At 40.3% G+C, this 23,188-nt stretch overlaps 1 protein-coding gene across 2 annotated transcripts in view; it reads right to left on the bottom strand.

The window, feature by feature from the left end:
- The window catches only part of LOC140694718 (uncharacterized), a 204,121-nt gene that overhangs the window by 126,312 nt on the left and 54,621 nt on the right, over positions 1 to 23,188 (bottom strand). Inside the window, exon 1 of one of the 2 annotated variants that reach the window (XR_012070308.1) lies at positions 13,086 to 13,310. Coding sequence is in view for 1 of the 2 variants with exons in the window: in XM_072957828.1 (XP_072813929.1) it covers positions 13,190 to 13,310 (121 nt within the window). In the remaining variant the exon portion in view is untranslated. Of the gene's footprint in view, positions 1 to 13,085; positions 13,311 to 23,188 lie in introns of those variants that run through there. The other variant, XM_072957828.1, reaches the window with a different exon arrangement.

Here is a 23,188-nt window from a genome sequence, read left to right as displayed (position 1 = left end):
TGTAAGAATGGAATAATACTTTGTTAATGAAAAATAGTGACTTTCTCCTGAAGCTGGTTACCTCTGAATGGAAGACAAAATAAGGGACACACTAATATAAGTATAGAAAGCTGTGGAAGGCTTGTGGAAAAGGAACCCTGAGGAAAGTTTTGTACGTGGTCAGAATTGGCTAAGTTTAGAATCAAATTGGGCAACGTAAATGAATCTTAGAAGTTAGCTGGAACAAGATTAGATTTGGTTTTCTCTCTGTTAAGAGGAAAAAATTTTCTTAAAATATTAATCCACCTTCAGTAACAGATTGTAAAACTTCTTATACCACTTAGCTGATCTGTTCTGCCTTTACATTTGACATATTTTCTTGTTAATGAATTAGTACTACATTACAGTGATCTATATGTTTATCTGATCAAGTGTTCTGAAATCTTTCAAAAAGCTCCCCAAATATAAAATTCTAATTAATTAAATAAAAATTAATTTAATTAATTAAAATTCTTTTAATCTCCAGTTAAGTTTGGGATGCTACAGAAGGCCCCTGAAACATCCCAAAGAGAGATTTTTAACTATAAAGTTTCATTTGGCATTTTAAATAACATGGAATTGTCAAATGAATCATAAAACTTCTAAGGTTATATTGAATGAGAAATATTATTAATATAGGTATTGTAGAAATTATATGGACTCCCTAAAATTCTGGTTTATCTGAAATGTTACCAGTGATAATTATGGGTATAGTGAACAGGTTTCTTTATTGATTATAGTGTAACGGTGTTTAACCATGCTTTTAAATCTTTTGTCATTTATAGACAGTTAATTGTTTTCTTCTGATGGTTTTGCAAAATGCTTTCTCTTCAAGGAGATTTACTGATTTCTAATAAATTTCAAACTACAGCACTGAACTAAACTGGGTAAGACATTTTAAAGTTCTAATGAAAACTCTCATTAAAAGAATTAGTTACATGGGACTGATTAACCAGCTGAATATGGTTATAATTTTTGATATTGTTTGAAATACTACTGCCTTTTAACCTGTTTCCCAGACATAAAGAATCTCTTCTCCTTAAGCTAGTTATGGTTCACAGCAATTTGATAAATTATAACTATGTATACAGATTTGGAACAGTTATCTTTTCTCTCTATCTGATCCCTCAAAAGACTAAAAATACTTAGGTCCCCAGTGGCTCTATCAGACAAATTACGGAGATCATCTCCTAAGAGATATAGGAGTATAAAGGTATTTTAAGGATTTTAAAGAGAAAAGAATTTACCTAAATCTGTAAGGCAAAAATCCATGAAAAGCCTTGACGTGGCTTTCTTGGCCTTAGAAAACCTTATTAACATTCTACCCTGAGACTCCGTATTAAAACTTCCAACACAGTCAATTTAAAAAGCCTATATGATCAAATAATCAGATTTAATTTGTAAAGAAATTAATCTTGATTTGGCTATATTTGAGAAAACTGAGGGTAACTTTAGAGAGAAAAAAATTATATTTTAGTCGATATTAAATTCTAGTTTTGTTAATTGAGGTCCATATTTACTAAGACACTTCCCAGATCATTCCTTGCTGTTATGTCACACTGCTGTACAGTTTAATTGAATTATGAAAAGAATACTCTAGGTTTGATTCTGAAGCTCAGTAATCTATCCTTGGGTAAAATTCCAATGCCCCATGACCTGCAGCCAGGGGATTATACATACTGCAACAGGCATGACTTAAAGAACTGTCTCCAACCTGAATGGAAAGACCCTTTTTCAGATACTCTTAACTAGACCATACACACCAAAGCTGAAGGAAACGGAGTCTCGGATTCATTTCCTATCTGAAACAGCCCCTGCAGTGCACTGGCCTATAGAGTGCTGCTCACCTTAAAACAATGCCCAAATGGAGAAAAAGCTTCCATACCAGGATGAGAAGAAGACGACATCTGAGCCAGACAGCTGACCCAAGACACCGGACCAGGACTGTATACCAAATACTTTGATAATTTCTCCAACCTTTGATTATGAACTACTCCAATTGTTAAGTTTATGATAAATTACCTATGTCTAGTACTTCTGTGTTACCTTGGTGGGTTTCCCTACTCCAAGGCTCTTACTAGATAGCCCTCAGAAACGTTATTCTAAAAAGAATTTATAGTTCTGTTTAGGCCACTGTTGATCTTACAAGGTGGGAGATTTCAACTGGCCAATTAATACCTGCTCTGACCCTGACCATAAATATGAACTTTCTCATAGGATCAAACTCAGAAACACAAGCAAAATTTTAACCCAAAAATACAACTTCTCGACTATTAAATTCTTACTCGTGACTTTATTAACGTTACTAGCTGTATTACTTATATCCTGTCTATTTTATAAAATTGTTGTCTGTTACATTTCCCAATGTGTAACTAGGCCCACAAGATGGATGATGGCTAAACATCTTGAAGAAACAGATAAAATTTATAACCCTGAATAAAATAAATATAATAGTGTGATTCTAGGTATGGGAATGAGCAAAGATGGGTAAACACTTCCTGGATCATAATAGAGTAGTAAGACAGGTGATCCAGAGAACTTTTAGTATCAACAGGGCCTGATAAAAAAAACTTACACCTTGAATGGCAACTCAGAAGATTCTTCACCTGAACTAGGAATGAGCCATCCTAGCAACGTGGGACAAAATTGGTCATGAAATGTCTCTCAAAATATTGGTCGAATTTAGGACCAAGGGGGAACACTGTGAATGAAAATACTACAATGTGCATGAAAATACTGCAACCATGTCAGTAAATAAAGAATGCTGAATCCAAATCATCAGCGGCTGCTGCCAACCCCCAGTGAGTTCATGCCTACAGCCCGGCCTCTCAGCCACTCACAGTGGTTCCCTCTGAGCAGACTCAGTGCAAGAAAGGACAGGATACTGGCCCTAGATAGCCAGGTGCTTGCCAAAGGAATGAATTCAATGACCCAAATGTTTGCTTCCCACCATACATAGAAAACCACTAAATACTTGAACTTGAGATATCTGGTTTTCTTTAGATAACAAGCAATATTTTATTGTTCCAATTACCTGATCTTTGTTGTAAAGATTCTATTTATCCTAGCTCCTCCACTACCTCTTGGGAGCAGTCCCTCAGAGTGATCTGAGAGGCTGTCATCCTGGCTCGAGTCCTCCAGCCAAATAAATCAAAGCCCTTAACATTTAGGCTGAACGTTTATTTCAATGACGTTCCAGAATAGACACAACTCATCAATTCTGTAATGGAACACACTGAATCAGGAACCAAAAGCGTGTTTTAGTCCAGAAAATCTCCAGGTTCCTATTTCTTCCTGTCATTATACAATCCCTCCAGAACTCATTACTTTGCTGTCTGCTCCTCTGGCAACCAAACTCAGAGAAGAGACAACTCAGCAGAGCGCCCTGCTGGGGAGAACACCCCGCAGAAGCACTGCAGGCTGCCTTCCCTCCCGCACGCTCTGCTGACCCTTGGTGTCCCCCGTGGAGACCAGGCCAACACAGCTCTTCCCAACAGCTGCAAAGTCGCACACGTTAAATAAATCATTTTATTTTATATGATATTTTACGTATATACCCATCTCTGAAAACAGCTTTGCCAGAAGCCCAAATCTTCAACATTAATCTGCAAAGGCAAATCAGGTCCCCAAGGGAAAACAAGTCTTAAGACTACGCTAAGGCCTCCAAAGTCCTCTCCACGACCATGAACCAAACTGCCTGCAGGTCTGCAGCTGCAGGAGGCTACATGTCTGCTTTTAAAGCAACCCCTTTCTGCCCTCGGGTGCTACAATGCCCTTTTATGCCCTCCCATCACAGGGCAAGAGCAGCCGCTGCAGAACCTTGCAGGGCAGCACTGACAGGACTGGACAAAGGGGATCAGAGCTAAACAAAGCATTCTGATGACACGAGCTTGTCACTGTGTCTCTTTACAGATGTAGATATATAGAGAGAGAAGTGGGGTGATATTGCTCAAAGTCACACAGCTAATAAGTGGCAAAGTATATAACTCTGCTCCTCCCTCCTGTGTGACGCCCAACTGAGACAACCACAGGGTTCTCTCGTGGCTGCCTGAACAGTCTTTTCCTATCACTCATGACACACAATAGTGTCTGAACTTAGCCTGCATTTGCAGCATCTTTTCCCTCCAGTTTCTCAGGAACAAGGCTGTTCGGGCCTGTATGAATTCCGGCTTCCTGAAATCTCCGTGCTCAGGCTGGTCTTGCCTGTGCATCCGGCCCGCTGCTCAGAGGCTCTTCCTCCCCTGCAGGAGGACGTTTCTAATCTTCACAGGGACACAACCTCAGGGGAGCTCTCCTCTCGCCCTCAGCATGGCAGGTGTCCCAGGCCTCATCCCGAGCAGCCCCGTTAGGACGGTGTCTGCCCAGCTCTGCTAGTCAGATCAGCAGCCTCAATGCCAGGGATTATACCCAGGTCACACTGCAAACCTACTGCCCGCCTCACAGCCCCCAGCCAGCAGGTCACCTGGAAGTCACAGCAAGTGCCCCACCCAATCCAGAAGTCTCTTCTTTTGCCAGCACCACTGATGAATGGTTTCCAACCTTCGGACAGTTTCGCACAAAACAGCACCTTCTACTGTGAAACGGGTGGTTTTTCTTCTGCGCCTCATCCTTACTGGAAACGTAAAAGGAAACCAAAAGGCCTTTTCTCAACCCTTTTCTGATGAAACCCTCCCACCCACAATACTCATATGCTCAAGAGCTTTGGATCCACATGATTTTCGTTCTCTTAGGCTAAGTGGCTCAAAAAACTAAGGGATTCTTTCTCCTTTGAGGGTATTAGCACTCAGTTTCTCGGCTTTAATCTGTTTTTGTCTCTCTCTTCAGTGACCCTAGCAGTTGCCACCTCTTACTCCCTTCAGCAGCCTCCCTCCCAACTTCAAGTCTAGGAAATCAGCTGTGATGAGGGGCATGGGGGCAGTCACAGAAGATGCAACTAAGGCACAGAGAGGCTACATAATTTGCCCAAGAAATCACCTTGAACCACCAACAGGGTGTGTCACGTCCCTCTGTTTAACTCTAATGCTAAGCAAGTTAACTTTTTGTAGATTATGTTTATAAACAGATGAGGTATGAAAATACATACAAGGACACACATCAACTCTAAGATATTCATTAACTCCACTATTTTGTTTCTATTTATTTTATTTCTATTAAAAAATTAAGAACCCCTGCAGTCAATATAGCAAAATGTTACTGGGTTTTAAATCCAGAATATACAGGGGTTGTGTCATTACTCATTCTTGTATGTATTTTCACAAGACAAAATGATTTGAAAGTCTCTCTCCCCGCCCCCTACTCACTACTGGCTCTCACCAGAGCTCCCAGACCACACATCTAACAGCCTTTCACTTTACCCACAGCTGAACTCATCAGTTTTCCCCCAGAACTCCCTCTGCTGCTTTCCCTCTTCAGAACACAGCAGGACCATTATTTAACTCATTAATCCACCCAGAAACCTGGGCCTTACTCCATCCTACCTTCACAGACAGCATTGATCCTTTCCTCTTTACCATCTAAACATGCCTTCAATCTGTTCGCTTTTACCCACTGACCGTCCCACCGCTCAATTGGAAGCCAACAACACTGCCCACCTGGACTCATGAGTCTCCCAGGTGGCCCCACAGCCACTCTCCCCTACTTGAGACAAATGTGATTGTGTCTCTCCCACGCTTTTGGACTCATTTCAGACCCACTGTTCTTAGAAGAAACTTCAATTTCTTCACCTGGTGAAGGTCCTTGCCATGAAACTGTCAGCTCAGTAAGGGCAGGACACACCCTCGTCCCTCGGCTCCACCATCTGGCAGAGCATCAGCTTGGGAGGATTGAGTTCTTAGCAAACTACTTCACTTATCCATACAAATCCAACGTAGATTAGAAAGATTTTAGATGTTGAGCTCGACTATTAATTTGGGGATTTTGCACTGGCAACCTGCAAGTATATATTCCAATTATTGTGTCTTCTTAAAACCATACCCAGATTAAAGGAGTATTTGTGGAATGTCTTCAGAGTAAAAGGGACTGTACTTTTACAGATTTTATGTTTTAAAATATGAACAACCCGGACAGGGTCAAAAATAGAACCGCCTCACAAGTGACAGAAGACAGGTGAGACGCATATAGCAACAGGTCACAAAGATGGTAAGAGCAAAATTGTTTCTCCAACCCCCAAAACATCCCTCCAAGAACTGAAAACTCAGAAATTTGAAAGTAAAATACTATCATATAAAGAAAGAAAATAAATAATCCTCTTCATCAGGGTTTCTAGATCTGACTGCAGAGTTATTAGCAGGCCATACTGAATCCTAGCACAGAAAAATCAAATGGACTAGTGGTGAGTAAGTTCCAGGAAAATGGCAGTAACTCCTCCACTTGAAAGAGGACACACACTCACTTGTTCAAGGTGATTGTAAACCACATTCTGCAGAAATTCAGAAGATTCAGGCACCGCTTCTAGATGGTGATGACACGGAAGGACGGCTTGGATGCATGCTTCTAACTGAGTCACCGGCATTCTTACACTGCAGGGGGAAATGGAGGCCCTCAGCCAAGAGCACAGTTGTTCCTGTCATGTATCCCAGGCCGTGCCTCGGGGACTCAGTGTACTGTAGCAGTCCGGCCCCAGGTGAGGACCCGCAGCGTGGCCCAAGCAAGCAGGAGGGGCACTGTGCTTGAGAAATCCCATCCCCCATGGGGGCAAGAGGGGCTGGTGGGGTTGTGTGAACCTATAAATGCTCATAGAAATACACCTGCATACATTGAAGTGATAAAATTAAAAGTAGCAGGCTATTTAACAAAATTTCAATTGTCAGTGTTAATTTTACCATTCCATTCCGCTTGTCCCCTGCACTCTGAGACAGGCTTAGGCTCTCTCACACATGCAGCTCTGATGCAATGGTTGTGAAGTTATTTTACTTTGCTGCAAGTGTCTTCGCTCCCAGTGTCACTGTGACTGTCGTCTCTTAACACAGTCAGATATCTTCCTGCATCTCTCCCTGAGTTCCTTGCTCCTGCTTCTCAGATCCTGAGATAAAGAACAGGTGAAGGCACATGACTGGAAAAGTCAATGTGGACTTGACCAAAGTCCTCAGTGACCCCCTAGGTGAGTGCTGCCCACCCCTTACCTTCGATTCTCAAGGTTCTGCCCAGGGTGACATCTAGCCAGGAGAGAGTCCTGGGCCCTATTAAAAGCTGTGTGGCTTGGGTGCAGGGAAAGCTGCAGGAGCTGGTTCTGTAGCCGGTCCCATCCACACCTCTGCTCCTCTCTCTCCCGAGGCAGCGCTGCCAAGCCCCCAGGCTCCCTGAGCTTCTGTCTTTCTCTTCTACTCTACTTCAAGCCCTTTTCCTCTTCCTTTACTCCCTGATTATCCCTAGCTGGAGTGATTTTTCTATCATAGAATCTGAAAAAATTTCCTGCAGCTGAAAAAGAGGTGCCAGAGGTCAACGCGCATATGGTGGTTCCTGAATAGAGCCCCTGGTTAGGGGGACCCTCACCAACACTCACGGGGCATCAGGCATGTTGCAGGGTCGACCACCACCAACAAGAGTTTGCTGTGACACCAAGGCACGCACAGCATCCCTGCTCACTAAATTGTAGTTGTAGTCCTTTATTAAGAAGCAAAAATAAAAAAATTGCTCATGTTTCTTACTAAAATTATTTATGAGGGAGAAAAAGAAATTGTAATAGAAAGAACAAATTTCACTCCATGTTAGATGTGTTCATTTGGCTTTAATCATGTACCTTGTTTTCTAGGCTCAGACTTGCTATCTCTGCACCTTTTGTAAAAGAAAGTTGCCTTTAGCCTGAAATATCCAGGAGGGCCTATTCTCCGGGCTCTGATCTTTAAGGATATTTGCTCTTCTACACTTATGTATAGATGGCAAGTTGTAAAATAGTGAATAACCTTTCTTTTTTTTTGGAGGTTTTACAGGGGCACCATAATTTGACCCACATGGACAGCTGCAGGAACAAAGGATTTCAAGGACAAACAATTCATACAGCAAGAAGTTTGCAACAACCAGCCACATCCCCGCCGCTTTTTAGTATAAAAGGAGACTGAATTCTGCCCTGGGGAAGAGAGTTCTACTGGATAACAATATGCCATTTTCTGGGTCTGCCAGCTTTACAAATAAAGTCTCTTTTCCTTACTCCAACATCTCATCTCCCGATTAATCGGCCTGTCATGCAGCAAGCAGAACGAGTTTGGACTTGGTAACAAATTGACTGCCTTAGAGGTAGTATGTCTCCACTGTTTCCTCATTTCCAGTATTTCACCACCTATCAATTTTATATGCTTTTTAACAACATGAACAAAAAACCTGTTACAAGGAATTGATTCCACAGAAATAAAATTATTTCTACTCCTTCAAAACTTTTTTCTTTTCTATTTTATTTTGTTTTGCTTATTGAAAAGAAAATAAATTCAAATCTTTTTATTTCACGTATTTTTATAACTAGATATTGTAAATACTACAAAGATATTTAAATTGCAATAAAAATTGTTCATATATTAGTATAAAGATATATACACAATCAATGCAGATTAGGAAAGGAGTAGATATTTACTAAAAATCCACTGCACATCCAGTCTTTTACAAGCATATCCTGGAATATAAGCTCTATTATCCAGGGTCCCCCACCCCCAATCTCACTGCGGAGTCCCTTAGTAATCAACTACCAAGGCACCAGCATAGAACCATGAGATCACTATTTTAGGTATAAATGAGAGTATTAGCTCATTCAATTCTAAAACAGAAACCTTAAAATAAATACTGAACTTACTTACAGATAAACAAATTTGGACACAAAAAAGTACAGTTTCTCCCCAAATTCACAAAGATAATAACTGGTAAAGGCAAGATTTGAACTCATCTGCCTTGAATATAAAGCTAAGTTGGAAATCCCCTTCAACTGTGGAGGACCAGCAGCACAGCCTGTCACCCTATCTTTGTTCAGATCTGGCTTTAGACAGCCTGAGACAGCACCCCTTCCTATGGAACTCGAGGGCAAACAATAACAATAAGGATTTTATATTCAGTAGTTTCTTAGGTCTCAATTATATAAAGTGTCAGCAGGTCAGCAGAAAACTCTGGGAAATATGAGTGGGTCCAGAGCTTTTTGCTGATAAGAAACTCAATCTATCAGGACAGAGTGACCTTCCCATGAGAGGCCTCATGGACATAAACTAAAGGCAACTGAGCAATGAAAACTAGCAAGAACATGGAACTCAAGCAAGAAGGATCCCTACCATCCCCTGCCCAGTTGCCTCTTCACCTTTGTGGACAAGACGGCAGAAGGTCCATGTTCTTGTCCAAGTTACAACATCATGGATTCTCACCCATATAATATTACGACTCTATGCTGTCTTAAGTCCTTTCCAACTAAAATATGATGACACCAATATCTCAGCGGAATGTCTATGTCTCCACTTTCTCTCTTCTATTAGGAGACTATATCTATGGCCACAAAGCCGAAATTCAATTAAAAACACCATGCACGAAGCCTGGTGAAAGTCTGTGTAAGAGACATTGTTCTCAAGCTCAGTGAGTGAAAACTCAGAAAAAGTGGTCCTTATCCCTCTGCAAGTGGAAGGTAGCCTGATTGTGTGTGTGTATGTGTGCACACGTGTGTGTGTAAATCAAATACAATGTATTGTGGGATGTGCACAGATTTTTTTTATGTTACTATCATTTCATGAGGATGAGCCAACCTTTAAAGTAATTTGAATCTACTATTCTGAGAGAGTCTCAGGATCTTTTGGTGGAGGATGGGAAAGGGGAAAGGAAAGGAGGAAAGAAGTAAATGAAGCAAAGCTGTAAGTATACTGCTAGGGAAAGGCAAGACATTAATTTTGTTCCTACTTGCATCACACACAAATTAGGGACTGGCTTTCCCACATGTCTTGTCAAGCACTGAGTTGCAGAAGAACAGGTGACAGCCCATTTCTCACTGAGCTTGTGACTGTACGTGGCATCTTATAGACACTAATTATTTAACCTGATCAAACAATCTGGCAGCAGGCTGTAATTCTCCTATTTTGAGAGATAAGAAAACAGGAAGTGAAATAGGGTATATAGCTTGACAAAAGTCAGAGGACAAGTAAACTAAAGAAGATGAATTCAAACTCAGATCTGAATGCAGAGTCTGATCTTCCCACTCCGAGGGCTGGAAATTCCTTAACACACAGGGTCCCCAGCTCCTCTGCTTTGTTCCTGGCACCAAGCATTTCCCATGGCGATATTCTCCAGTTCTCAGACACAGCGCTCTGTGCAGCCAATAACCTCCATTCGACCTTGATCATCTACCTGTCACGCCCACCAGGCTTCACCAGGCAAGAAAGCTGGCTTTCAACTGCATACAAAGCCACCCCTGTTTTATCCTGGACTCTTCAGCGGCTTTTCCAGCGTAAACACAGCCATGAAAGTGCTCACAGTTTGTACATGAGCCACACTACCTCTCTCCATCTCTGTCCCCACCTATACTACTTTGCTATGACCATTTTGAGAATCTTGGAAACAAATTTTTAAAAACAGAAAAGAAAGGATTCTGTAACAAGTACTTAATACTTACAATTTTAAATGAGAAGTTACAAAGTGAGTATTTACAAACCGAATCTGCCTTCCTAGGTGTCAGTTTTAACAGTTAAAATATACAATAGCAAAAAATTCTGACTTAAATAATTAACAAAAACATCAACAATAATCTGGAATAAACTCAAAAACAATGCCCATGTTGTACATGGAGGAAGTACAGGACTGTACTGTGGGGTAAAGTAAGAGGTGTGAAAGTAGAGACATCAACATTTTGTATGCAGGAAAGCAGTTTTGTAAAAATGTACGTTCTCCTAAAGATAATTCAAAAGTACTAAAAAATCCCACGAGAGCACTTCTTTTTTTTTTTAACTTGAAAAATTATATTAGAATTCTTCAGGAATAATAAAGTCATAATACTAACCAAGAAAATTTGGGATCGAAAAGAGAATCAAAAAATCGCACTGTCAGATATTAAATAAATGTTTACAATATGTAAGATATAGTGCTAGTGTAAGAAAGTAAGATTGATAAAAATAAACCATGAGCTCAAAAAGAGACTCTAGTGTACATAAGTATTCTTTACAGGTGGGATTTCAAGTTAAAAAGCAAAGTAGGAATTCAATAATTGTCTTGGGACAATCAGAGAATCCCCTGGAAAAAACAAATTTTATTCCAGTCATAATGACCGCAAGAAAAATTACAGAATGTGATGTGAATATTAGAAAGTACTAATAACAGCGAATATAATTCTTTGCTCATATTAATTCAACTTCTCTTCACTATAACAAGTACCATCATCATCTCCATCTTAGAGATTAAAAAAACCTACAGAAGAAATTTATACCATTATAAGAAAGCATTTCTAAGAATAATATCAGGAATAAAACCCAAAAAGAAGACATTTACAATCTTAAGATTATTTTGGGCCACAACAAAAATGAACCTACTGAACAAAATGAAAGGCAAAATATGACAAGGAAAAGCTCTCTGATACATGTTGATGAAGACAAGGGGTTAATGTTCATAATATACATAGAGCTGTCACAAAGCAACAAGAAGCTGCCTCACTTTAATGTGTGCAAAGGACAAAAGAGATCATTCACTTTTTAAAAGTCAGATGGCTAATGAGTGAAAAATGCTCAATACCTCACTGGTCATCAAGTGCAAATTAAAACAATGAAAAAGTACTTTTGCTCATCATATTGGCACATATTTTTAAAAGATATTCTAGCTAGTGTCCATCTTTGAGAGAACAAACTGTGAGCGATCTTTTGGAGGATGACATGTCAATGGATATGTAAACTCTGAAAAACGTGTGTACACACAGGCTGAACTCCACATTTTGGAATCGTTTCATTTAGAAAAATTCAGTTCAAAAAGATGTACTTATCAGAGCATTTACACAGCACTGTTTACAATGGTGAGAAGAAAAGCTGAAGTGAAATCATATCCAGCGATAGAGAATTGGTTACATAAGTTATTCTACATCTTTTCATGCCCCACAGGAGAAGGAATTTCTAGATTCACTTGAAAGGAGCCTGTGATTTATGTAGTTGTCACATCCAAGGACTAAATTTCCAGAAAACTTAACGAAAATAATACTCATACAAGATCACAGGAATGTTTGTATAAGAAGTATGCCAGTCAAACACCCTTTCTGACAGTGGAAAATGGAGAAAACTTAAGTGTCCACCATCAAGACAATGATGCGGTAAATCACGGTGAGCTGTGGGCACTAAAGTTCCGGTGTTTCGGCGTGGTCCAAGGCCTTGTCCACAGTACGCTCCCACGAAAGGTGTCCTTACACAAGAGACCAAACCTGCATATCAGGAAAACCCTCTACTCTATCTGAAAGGACCGGGTGAGTCTGGAGGGAGAGGACGTCTGTGATATATACCTGAGTGAATAAACCGAGCTGCAGAAAACATATAGTATGGCCTTATTTTTCAATAAAGCATATATACACACACATATACATAGATTTCTCATACACGTGTATGCATGTGTATATATATATGACATAGGCATAAAGGTCATGAAATATATACTCCACATTGTCAGCAGTTTTTACTCTCAGGAAAAAAGGGGAAGGGATGTAGGGGACTTTCGGTACCACAACAGATCTCTTTTCAGAATTTCAGTTAAGTATACTTGGAATTTAAAAGTTTATTTAAGTCCAAAGTAAAATGGACGAGGACTCCACAAGACAGAATGCTATACTAGTCATTAAAAATCATGCCAGGGGAGATAGAATATTGTAGAAAAATGTGTAATAAGCCGAATGGAAAATGGAGGTCTCCACACAGTATACAGGCACACATTGCTCGCTGGTTTTTATGACAGAGGTAATACACACTGATGAAAAGAACAGAAAATAGATGTTAATGTGTTAATTATTATCTCTGAGTACTGGCACCAGGATAGATCCATTTGACCCTTTTTTCATACATTTATATTAAATACACACTATTTTTCATCTGAAAAATGCATTTTTAGATGTCTAGTACCACACATTGGAAAATTACACGAGTACTTACAGAAACAAATAACTAGGAGACACCGCAGCAGCGTCACAAAGTGTAGAAAGGGCGATCCTGAATAACACCGCGCAGTTACATAAGGACCCACAAAGTGAGAGCACCTGCTGTAACAGGGCGCGGCCCCCTTCCATTTGTCAGATGTGTCTTCAGGGCTGAGGCAGTTCTGAGCACGGCCAGTGTCAGTGCTGGTGTCTGGATGGATGCCACTGGAGGTGAGGGCACCTGCAAGCCGAGAGGAAGAACAGAAATCATCCTCTGCTTTTTCTGTCTTGTTTCTTTGTTACTTTTAAAGAGAGGCGGAAATAAGATAAACTGGATCTTTCCTACTGAAATTTCAGTAATGAAACCATTTTTAAAGTGATCACAACTTATATTCTGCCTATGACTGTCTTTTCAACAAAGCATCATATTTATAAAATGTTAATTAACTCAGTTAATTAACTCCCTGTTGAAACATTCTAGTAAAGAGCATGAACTGCAGTATGTAAAAGAACCACACCTGCAGTGACTAGCTCAGCTGTCTTGACGGCAGTGCAGTCAGCCCCCACCATCCCGTGGCCCTGAGCTCCTGATGCTGGTAAGAGAGCGCGCTGCTGCCTCAGATGGAAAGAAAAGGTGAAAGCATTTTCTGAAATCTACAGCACTGACAAAACATAACTGATAAATCCCAGGCTCCTTTGAGGCTGTCATTTTCCGTTTCTGGCCAACACCCGTCAATGAGCAGAACCACCCCATTCCCGAGTCATGGGACTCACGTGGGCAGAAGTTTTGGAGAAATTTCCAGGTATAGAATGTAAACCAACTATACATAAAACTCTGAAAAAGAAAAGATGCAATAATCTGATTTTGGAAGACACTAAAATATTCTCCTAAGCCTTAGTACTTGGAAAGGCTGGGCTTCTACTAAGCCACTTATTTATTTCACAGCCAATGAGCATCTCCCACAAACCCTGTTTCCCTGTGTCTGCTGGGAGCTTCAGGCACATTGATGTTGTCTATCTTATAAGTCACAAGGCAGAGGCGTGTGTCTCACGCTGGCAACTCTCACACAGGCTCAACTCCTAGCCTCACTGTATGAACTTGGCCCCATTTTCTCACCTGTTTATTTGGTACCTGTTCTTCTGTAAGCTGCCTGAAATGCTTATTGAAACAAGTCAGAAGAATGAGTGGGTAGAGAAATGGACAGATGGACAGGTGAGAGATGGGCAGAAAAACAGAGAGTCTCCAAGAGAAGGGGAGCAATCAAAATTACCTATGCAAAACCCTCTTCTAGTCAGGGAAGGAAACCACCACGGAGAAGTGTGAAGAGGCAGGTTGCTTAGGACTGTTTCCTGGATTCCATGAAAAGTCACACCAAGAGATGAGAGGGTAGAACTCTAAATAATAAAAGAAAAAATCATGCATGTTTGAAAAATATATCTACATTATGTACTTTCTAAAGAATAGAGTCAAATTAGCAAGGCCCAATAACACAATCCTTGGGTATATACAGAAGTGAGAATCCCATCTCCAATCTGCAAGGCATCCCTTTGGAGCACTGAGAGTCTACACGGTGCAGTCATAAAGCCATCACCGCAAAAGCAATGCTATCCTGCACTTACGAGGAAAGAGCAGCTGTGCTCGGTCTGCCTACACGTGTCTTTTACACCCCTCAGCACCTCTACGGGGGAGGGACGCCTAGCGAGCCCCATCTCTGCAGGACAGAAAACAAGTCCAAGAGAGGCTAAGCCGACCTACCAATTCTCCATCTCACAGGACTTGTCACTCCAGACCAGGACTCGAACTCGGACCCACGTTTGTAACCACAGTACTACCGTATTTTATGTGCTTTTTGTGTGTATAATACATTTGTTTCTGGCATGAAAGGGTATTTAATAAATGATCGGTTGTCTTGTCTATCTCATTAGTTCACAATCTTTATATTTTTGAATTGTACTCTTCCCCTGGAGAAAGGAACGGAAAGAGCGGGGGTCAGAATGAGGTGGGGCTCCATTCTTTATCTGTTGCCTCATCTCATCCAAGTCCCCAAACAGGGAGAAAGAGCAAATGTTCTCTTCATCATTTAAAGAGAGGGCTCCAGTGACGGTGACTTACTCAACCCCAAAACCAAGTCTGGGGGAAGGGCACATGCAGCAACGAGAGCAGTATCACCTGTAGGAAGGCAAAAAGAGCTCAGGGGATGGCTCAATGGGTCAGCCTGATTTCATTTCAATCGATAATACAATAGCACACTCTAAAAAAACTAGAATGCAATGGATTTCCTCTTTCTTGACATCTAGCAAGTTTCCACATCTCACATGTAACATTATCACGAACTAGTGAAAGGAAGAGTCCACAGACAAGGAAAATCAATGCCACAGGCAGGCTGAAACACAGGCTGGAGGAAAGGAAGGGAAAGGGCATAGTAAAGAAGAGGGGAAATTCTGGGAAAAAGACATCATCACAAGGACTCTCAAGCATCATCCAGCAATCATATAATCATTCTTTCAAGAGAGAGTTACTTAGGTCCTATTTTGTGCAACATTGTACAGTGGGCGAAGCAAGAGCACAGCGTCCATGGTGGCAGCAAGCTGCAGAGCTCCAATACACTTCTGATCCCGGTACCTTGCACACTTGTCCTCAGTATAAAGGCAAAATATATAGTAAAATAATCCAATGTAAACTCTATGCAATGCTGAAAAAAATTAAAGAATACCTAAATACCTGGACAGACACACCACGCACATTCCTGAATCAAATGACAGCATTCTTGGGATGGCAGTGCTCCCCAGAGCGATCCATATATTCAACGTGGACTCGATCACAATCCCAGTGGGTTCCTCTGCAGAAACTGACTATCTGCTGCTACAATTCATATGGGAATTCGAGGATCTCAGTAACCAAACCGTACTTGAAATAGAAGAACAGTTTGAGAGGACTTGTAATTCTCAATTTCAAACCTTACAACTGTATCTCCAGGTGAGATTAGAGGCCATTTTTAAGTTATAATTGTGTTTATCCTTATTTTCTAAATTCTGTACAACGAATATACCTGTTAGAATAAGAAATTTAAAAAGTAAGGTATCTTTTAAAACATGCAAACCTATTCATTCATTGGGAAAAAAATATTTTGACTATAAAGAAGTAAACAAATATCTAGTGAAAAAGGACTATTTAAAAACAAGAGTGCATTTACATTTTTTGTAAATTGGAAACTGAAAAGCACAAACACATCAAGTTTCTAGGGAGAGTGTTGCAACATATTAATTGTTATTTCCAAAATTCTAATTGAACAATGAAAACTCAAGAAAGAGAAAATCTTGATTGACAGCCAACTGCAAACACATGGAGAGCAAAGGCCTAGAAATCACAGTTCCTTTAACTCTGCTACTAACTCAATAGGAGAGGAAATTCCTCAGTGAGGGGACAGTGGAATCCCATGCATAAGACAGGATACACAGTACAAACTGCACTAGAATTGGGGGTGATTTCCATAGAAGAATTCTAAAGTTACAACATTGATGAAAAACTATAAAAACACTGACAGACAGATTAAAACACACAGTCATATATATTATATAAAAACATATGAAGTCTGCCCCCATGTTGCATAGAAATACAAACATATTTGTTCATTTATGGGCACTGATTACTTTATCCCAGGTAGAATATTTGAACTAAAATAGATAATCAATAATACACTCCTCTTGTCAAAACTAGTTGATAAGTTACTCTGCTATGTATGCATAATGTGTCTAAGATAGATTTAAAATTAGTGAAAAAGATTTTTGTATGGTTTCTTGAACTCTTCTCAAAACACCAAGCTTAATTTTAAAATAAATCTGAGCAGTATTTCTATATGATCTTTTCCCTTGTGAAATGAACAACACAGTCTGTTGTCAAAATTCTTTCCTTACAATGATTCACGAGCACCGTATACTCACAAAACTGCTGGACAGCAAGGCACTATCCAGACACTGTGACAAATCAAATGAAACACAAGGAAGACAGTGACCCTATTCTGCAGGGCTTATAATCTGTTCCAACACCGGGTTTTTATTTGATTTGTTTGATTGGTTAGAAAAATAAAATCACTCAAGTACATTCTTCTTTGAGCATTATGTAAATCATGACTCTCTTTTTAGTGTCATGAGCAGGAAAGACTTGAGTATGAATTGATTAGATCAACTAGGCACAATCATCGCTGGAGCCTGTGTAATAAATAAGTACATGAGATCTAAAATAAACCTACACAGATCTCTGCAAGGAAAATGAAGAGGTGAGTTCCCCAATGAGAAAACAAACAATCAAGAAATCAAAAAAGGAAAACTTTTTCATTAATGATTCCAGGCAGTAGTGGAGCATGGTGGTGAAGATCACAAATGCTGGGGACAAACATGAGGGTCTGAAATCCCACAGCACTGGGTAGCTGTGACACTGATATTTCAGTGAAATTTTCTGCACCTCAGTCTCCTATCCATAGACTGGGGACAGCCACAGCACCCATCTCCTAGAACGGTCTTAAGAATTAAGTTATTTTTTATATAAAAGTTTAAATAAAATACCTCAGATTTTAAATATTACCCCAAAAGCTCAAGGAACAAAGAAAACAGTGATAAATTGGAGTTCATCAAATGTTAAAAATTTGCTTCAAAGGACACCATCCAGAAGGTGAAAAAACATCAGAGAGGAGAAAATTTTTTCAAATTATTTATCTGATTAAGTATTTGTATCTTCAAATAAAAGAAAAAACTCCTACAACTCAACAAGAAAAAGAGAACTCAATTAAAATGTGTATAAAGTATCTGAAAATGTATTTTTCAAAGAAAATATACAAATGGCCAATAAGCACAATCAAACGATGTTCAATATCATTAGCTGTAAAAGAAATCAAGTCAAAACCACTAGGAGAAACCGCTTCACACTTACTACAATAGGTTATAATAAAAAAAATGTGTAACAAGCACTAATGAAGACACAGAGGAAGCGGAGCGCGCAGCCCTTGCTTTTGAGGATGTAACACAGGGTGGCCACTTTAGAAAACAGCCTGGCAGGTCCTCAGAGAGTTGAACATTTGGTTTATGAATGACCCAGCATTTCTGCTCTCTGGTCACAAGTAAGAGAACTGAAAACAAATGTCCACATAAAAATTCCTACAGGAGTATTCACGGCGCCATTACTCTTCACAAACAAAAAGCAGACACAACACAAACGACTATCACCTGATGAATGGGTAAACAGTAGGGCCCAGATATACAGTAGAATATAATTCAGCAATAGCAAAGCATAGAGTACTGACCCAGGCCACAACCTGGAAATACATTGAAAAAGTTACTCAGTGTGAAAGAAGTCAGTCACAATAGACAGTTCCATTTACATGAAATAACTTGTTTTACATGAAATGTCCAGCACAGGCAAATCCATAGAGAGAGAACAATGGCTGCCTGGGGCTGGGGGAGGATGAGGAAGATGGGAATGACTGCTTGTGCATACAGGGCTTCCTGTTGGGGGATGAAAATATTCTAAGATTGACTGCGATGCACAATTCTGGGCTTTGAGTAAAAACCGCTGCACATTTTAATGGGTGAATTGTATTAAAACTGTTAAGGACAAAAGCACCTAGGGCCAGAACCTTCAAATAGTAAATGCAAATTGCTAACTTTTATTACAGGAAGAAGAAACTGCCCTCAGCATGAAAGCAGGAGATCGGCAAATATGGGTTAACAGAATTGGACAAGAGCATTTCACTTGAAAGAGTTGCTGAGTGTACACGAAATATTCAGAAATAGGAAAATCAGCTTGACATCACGAAGAAGCATTCTGCTTCAAATGCAGATCAAGGATTCGGCAAGCCCAGCTGCTAGAAATAACCAGAGAAGAAACCTGGTTCTTACAACAAGCACCAGAGCCAACAAGGAAATGGTGGTGAGGAAAGCAGGCAGCCAAAATCTGGAACAGTTTGCTACAAATAATTTCTCCACTGAAAATTCAAAAATAAAATGAAAGTGATGCAATGCTGAGCTGGCCTCACGTTAAAGGGCTTCCTCTGCTGCTCGACAGTTCTGTAACCCCGAATGAGAGACTCAGGAGAATCAGCATGGCTCCTGGCAGTCCCCAAGTGACTGCCCTCCAGCACGTTTACCACCATCACATCTGCCAGGGTTGTATTGCAGAGAAGAGACCAACTTCTAAAAGGCACAGGAAATGTTTACCAGGGAAGAAAAGGCTGCTGTCAGTCCTGGGACAGAGGCAGTGTGAGCAGAGGCCAGAAGGCTGCAGGTGAACTGGAGCAGACCTGGGGCAGGAAGGGACCACGGAAGAGCAGATCTCAATTTTCTACTCTCTCTCCCTCGGGTAGGAGAGATAAAGCCTGCTTCCTTCTCACCTGGAACTGTGGGTTCTGGCTGGCAGAAGTCTTACGTACAGGGAATGAATACTCAAGACTCTGTGGAAAAAGTCACGAAAGAGAGAGGGCGTAGGGACCCAACTCCACGAGCCTCTCAAATGATCCCATATTTATTGTGTATAATCAAAGGAAAACGTCATTAACAGTTGTGTGATAGTAAGCAGGAACTTGGGGAAAGAAGGATGAGACAGAGATTGTAGAATCCACCATGAGTACAAAGGCTTAGTGTATCTTTAGGGAAGTCATGGGGTGAGGGGAATAAGATACATTCTTTAGACATGTGAATTACAAAGCAGACCACCAGACCAGCTAGGTCCTTGCTTGGGGGATAATAGAGTATCTAACTGCACACAAGCCCAGCCTTTATAGCTGTGGGCCTGGGTCATTGCTTTGCGATGAGCAGAGTGCTATCTAAAACATCATCTACGCAAGCAAAGCATTATCTCTGCTTTTTAAGGCAAGGAGACAGGAGTGAGGATGCACAGGCACTTGCTTGCAAAGCAGTTACTAAGCATACGTTTTCTTCTTAAATTTGACAGGCGGCTGGGGTCTGTTACAATTTGTTAACCCAATCATGGGCTCCCACATGGAACCATTATGGAGGACACCCTAAGGTGACAAATCCTGGCTCTGGGTCTTTTCCTGCCAGCTTCAGCCACTCTAGCAGAGTCTAGGCACATTCCTGAATAATGATCATACAGAACCACCCACACTGTTAACTCCTGGTGCTTGAAACTTAATTTTAGCTCTACACAACTTAACGTAGAAAAGTTTCAGAAATAAAAGATATTATATTTACTTTATATCTCATCATAGGACTGATTTTTCTGATTGCTCTAAGCTGCTTCTTCTTGGTAAAGCACCTAATTCTGCAGGTGAATTCAGTACTTTCTTTGGGCATAACTAGCCAGTTTGGGCTCACTAACTTCTATTGGTCAAATACCGATACACTTAATTGATTTCATTGTTCATCAATTTCAGCTGGGAGCAGAGGGAGTGTCACTCTGTTCCTCAGCCCACCCTCAACCCTTATCATCAGCAACTCAGGCCTCCGGAAACCAAAAAAAGCTTTTGTTTCCCTTCTACAGTTTCAACAAACCCAACAGGATACATAAGCCTGGAGAAAGAATTCAACACAAATGTTAAAACAAAAATCAACAAACCTGAAGCAACTCCATCTCCGAATCATGATACACAATGACATGAGATTAAGTGTGTCAGGCCCAAAGCATGGGAGAGCCTGACCACCTGATTTCTATTCTTCAAAGGAAGGAAAGTTTTCCTATTTTTTATTATCACTCTGTCATTGTTTCTGATTAAGCCAAAAACTAGTGTATGAAATAATTAAGCATTGAAATAACAGATTTTTGTTGTATCAATTACAGAAGGCATTCAGAGGTGTTAGGAAAAACCACCTCTGTAAAAAATGCAAAATTTCTTCCACTGTGAAGAACACGTATACAAAATGCAACAGAGAATTCAAGCTCTTGTGGAGAGGAGCAAAAGCCACAGAATCAAAGCAAAGTCATTACTATGAGTCAACTCAAAATTCACTGGACAATCATGTTCAATGCATTCAATGAAATTTAAAGGCATACTGCAAACCATACACTTAATGATCTGCAGGCTAGAGGAAGAATTTCTCTCTTTAACAGACAAGAGTAATCAATAGGGTGCCCCACCAAACAAGGACCAAAGAACAATCAGGTTTTTAACAGTTATGATAAATCAGCATTTTCTAAAGATCAAAATCCAGAAATTTTAAACATTCATTCACACCACAATGAAACAAGCACTTAAAAAAAAAAAGAAAATAAGCACATAGAACATGTACATAGATCAATGAGAATTTCTTGAGACGCTGGAAGAAACAGGCTATAGTCTTTTACTTGAGAAATAAAACTACTTTTAAAGATAAATGCTAAAACACATTTCATCATTCATGTTGCCTTGAAAAATCTGAGGCACTTGTATCTGATTAGAAAAGCAATTCTGAGTAATAGTGTGTTACAATTCAGAGCCAGTTTGCTTTAGAAGAAAAGAGAAAAGAAAAGCTACTGTTTCTCATATACTGCACAAAGTGTGAAGTGTCTCCCTGCCTCTTTCTCCTCCCGTTTTCTAAGCTCATGCTTCCCAACCCTTCTGAAACAAGTATGAGAACCTCTTATTCCCGCCAATATGCCAAATGACAAAAGAAAATCAATTTATTTGTGTAAGTATATGCTTAAACCTTGAACTGGAAGAGAAAGATATCAGAAGTCTATATGGAACTTATTTCTACATTCCTGAAATCACACACACAAACGTTCACACAGACACAGACACAGACACATACCCCCTGGATTACTGGGAAATTCACAAACTTAGGATTTCCATCTTCTAGAAGATAACTTTGTAGTTAGTTTAAAATACAAAACTGTCAGCTTTGGAAAGCCTTGATCACCTGCTAAACCATCCAAATATCAAAGAGACCCAATTAGCCTTCTCGGTAGAATGTAATTTCCCATGATGACAAAACATACCCTAAAAAGTCCTGGATCTAAGTCTCGTGTTTATCACTAGCTATGATCGTTTTTAAGCACATTAACAGATTCAGAAACGTATGTCTCAACAGCATTTATTCTTATTGAAATAGTATACGTGTTCATTTGCCTATACAGAGACCAGGTCCCATCATGGAGTTTAAGAGCTATTTTGTGTATTGCAATATTTATTTTTAAGTGCAGAAAAGGAGGGTGGGTATTACTCAGTTGTAGAGCACCTGCATAGCATGCACAATGTCCTGGCTTCAGTCCCCAGTACCTCAAAAAAAAATAAATAAAATAAGGGCATATTTAAAAATGAGTAAAGTTATAAAAAAATGCAGACTAAAAACCACTGCAATCTAGGAGACACAATTACAATAAAAAAAACAAGAGTTTCTGTCAATTATTGGCTATTTGCCAATCGCAGAGACAACCAGAAATCACACCTGATAACCATCACGTGTGATTCTCAGCAACCCTACTAAGTAGACACGGATGAGAAACCAGGCTCTGCAGATGAGGAGACGGAGCTCAGAGGAACCGGGGACGCTGACCGTCCTGCTTCCCGTGACACCACATCAGCCCAGGGCAAGCGCTGACGGAGCTGCAATGAGGGGACACCCAGCTGCATGGAACCTTGGGGCACTGGGGAGTCCCAGAAAACACTAAAAACTGTTCAGTGAAAAACCAGCTCAAATATAATACACTGTGCCACATTCTTTAAACAGGGAACATGAGTGAGACCTTTTTGATGCCTCCGTGTCCTTTCTGCCATCGTCAGTTACTTGCCCTCACAGCGTGACCAGTGATGAACTGGACCCCATATGAAGCGCACTCAGATGGCAGAGCATTTGAAGCTGGTTTATGAAGTTTGTAAGACTCTGTCTGTGCCTCACACAGGCGGTCATCCATCACTTCTCACCGGTGTGGACGTACCACCTGAAATCACTCCTTTCTGCTTTTTAAAATCCCTTCATCTACTCCAGACTTTTCAACAGCAAAGAAGCAGCTAAACCACAGACAGTGGACAGCTTTTCACCAAATTTCTTGAACAGCCCATCGGACTACCTGGAAGCCCTTTACTTTTATTAAACCCACTTCCAGGTACTTCATCATTTTCGGATTGGTGGACTTGGCCTCTGACTGAGCTACTCAGAGAGCTCCCAGCCTCACATCCGTGAGAGGACCCT

The sequence above is a fragment of the Vicugna pacos genome, unplaced genomic scaffold (genome assembly GCF_048564905.1).
Source record: "Vicugna pacos unplaced genomic scaffold, VicPac4 scaffold_103, whole genome shotgun sequence".
Taxonomy (NCBI): domain Eukaryota; kingdom Metazoa; phylum Chordata; class Mammalia; order Artiodactyla; family Camelidae; genus Vicugna; species Vicugna pacos.
Note: the sequence above shows the minus strand (reverse complement) of the source record. Positions and strands in the feature narration are given on the sequence as shown.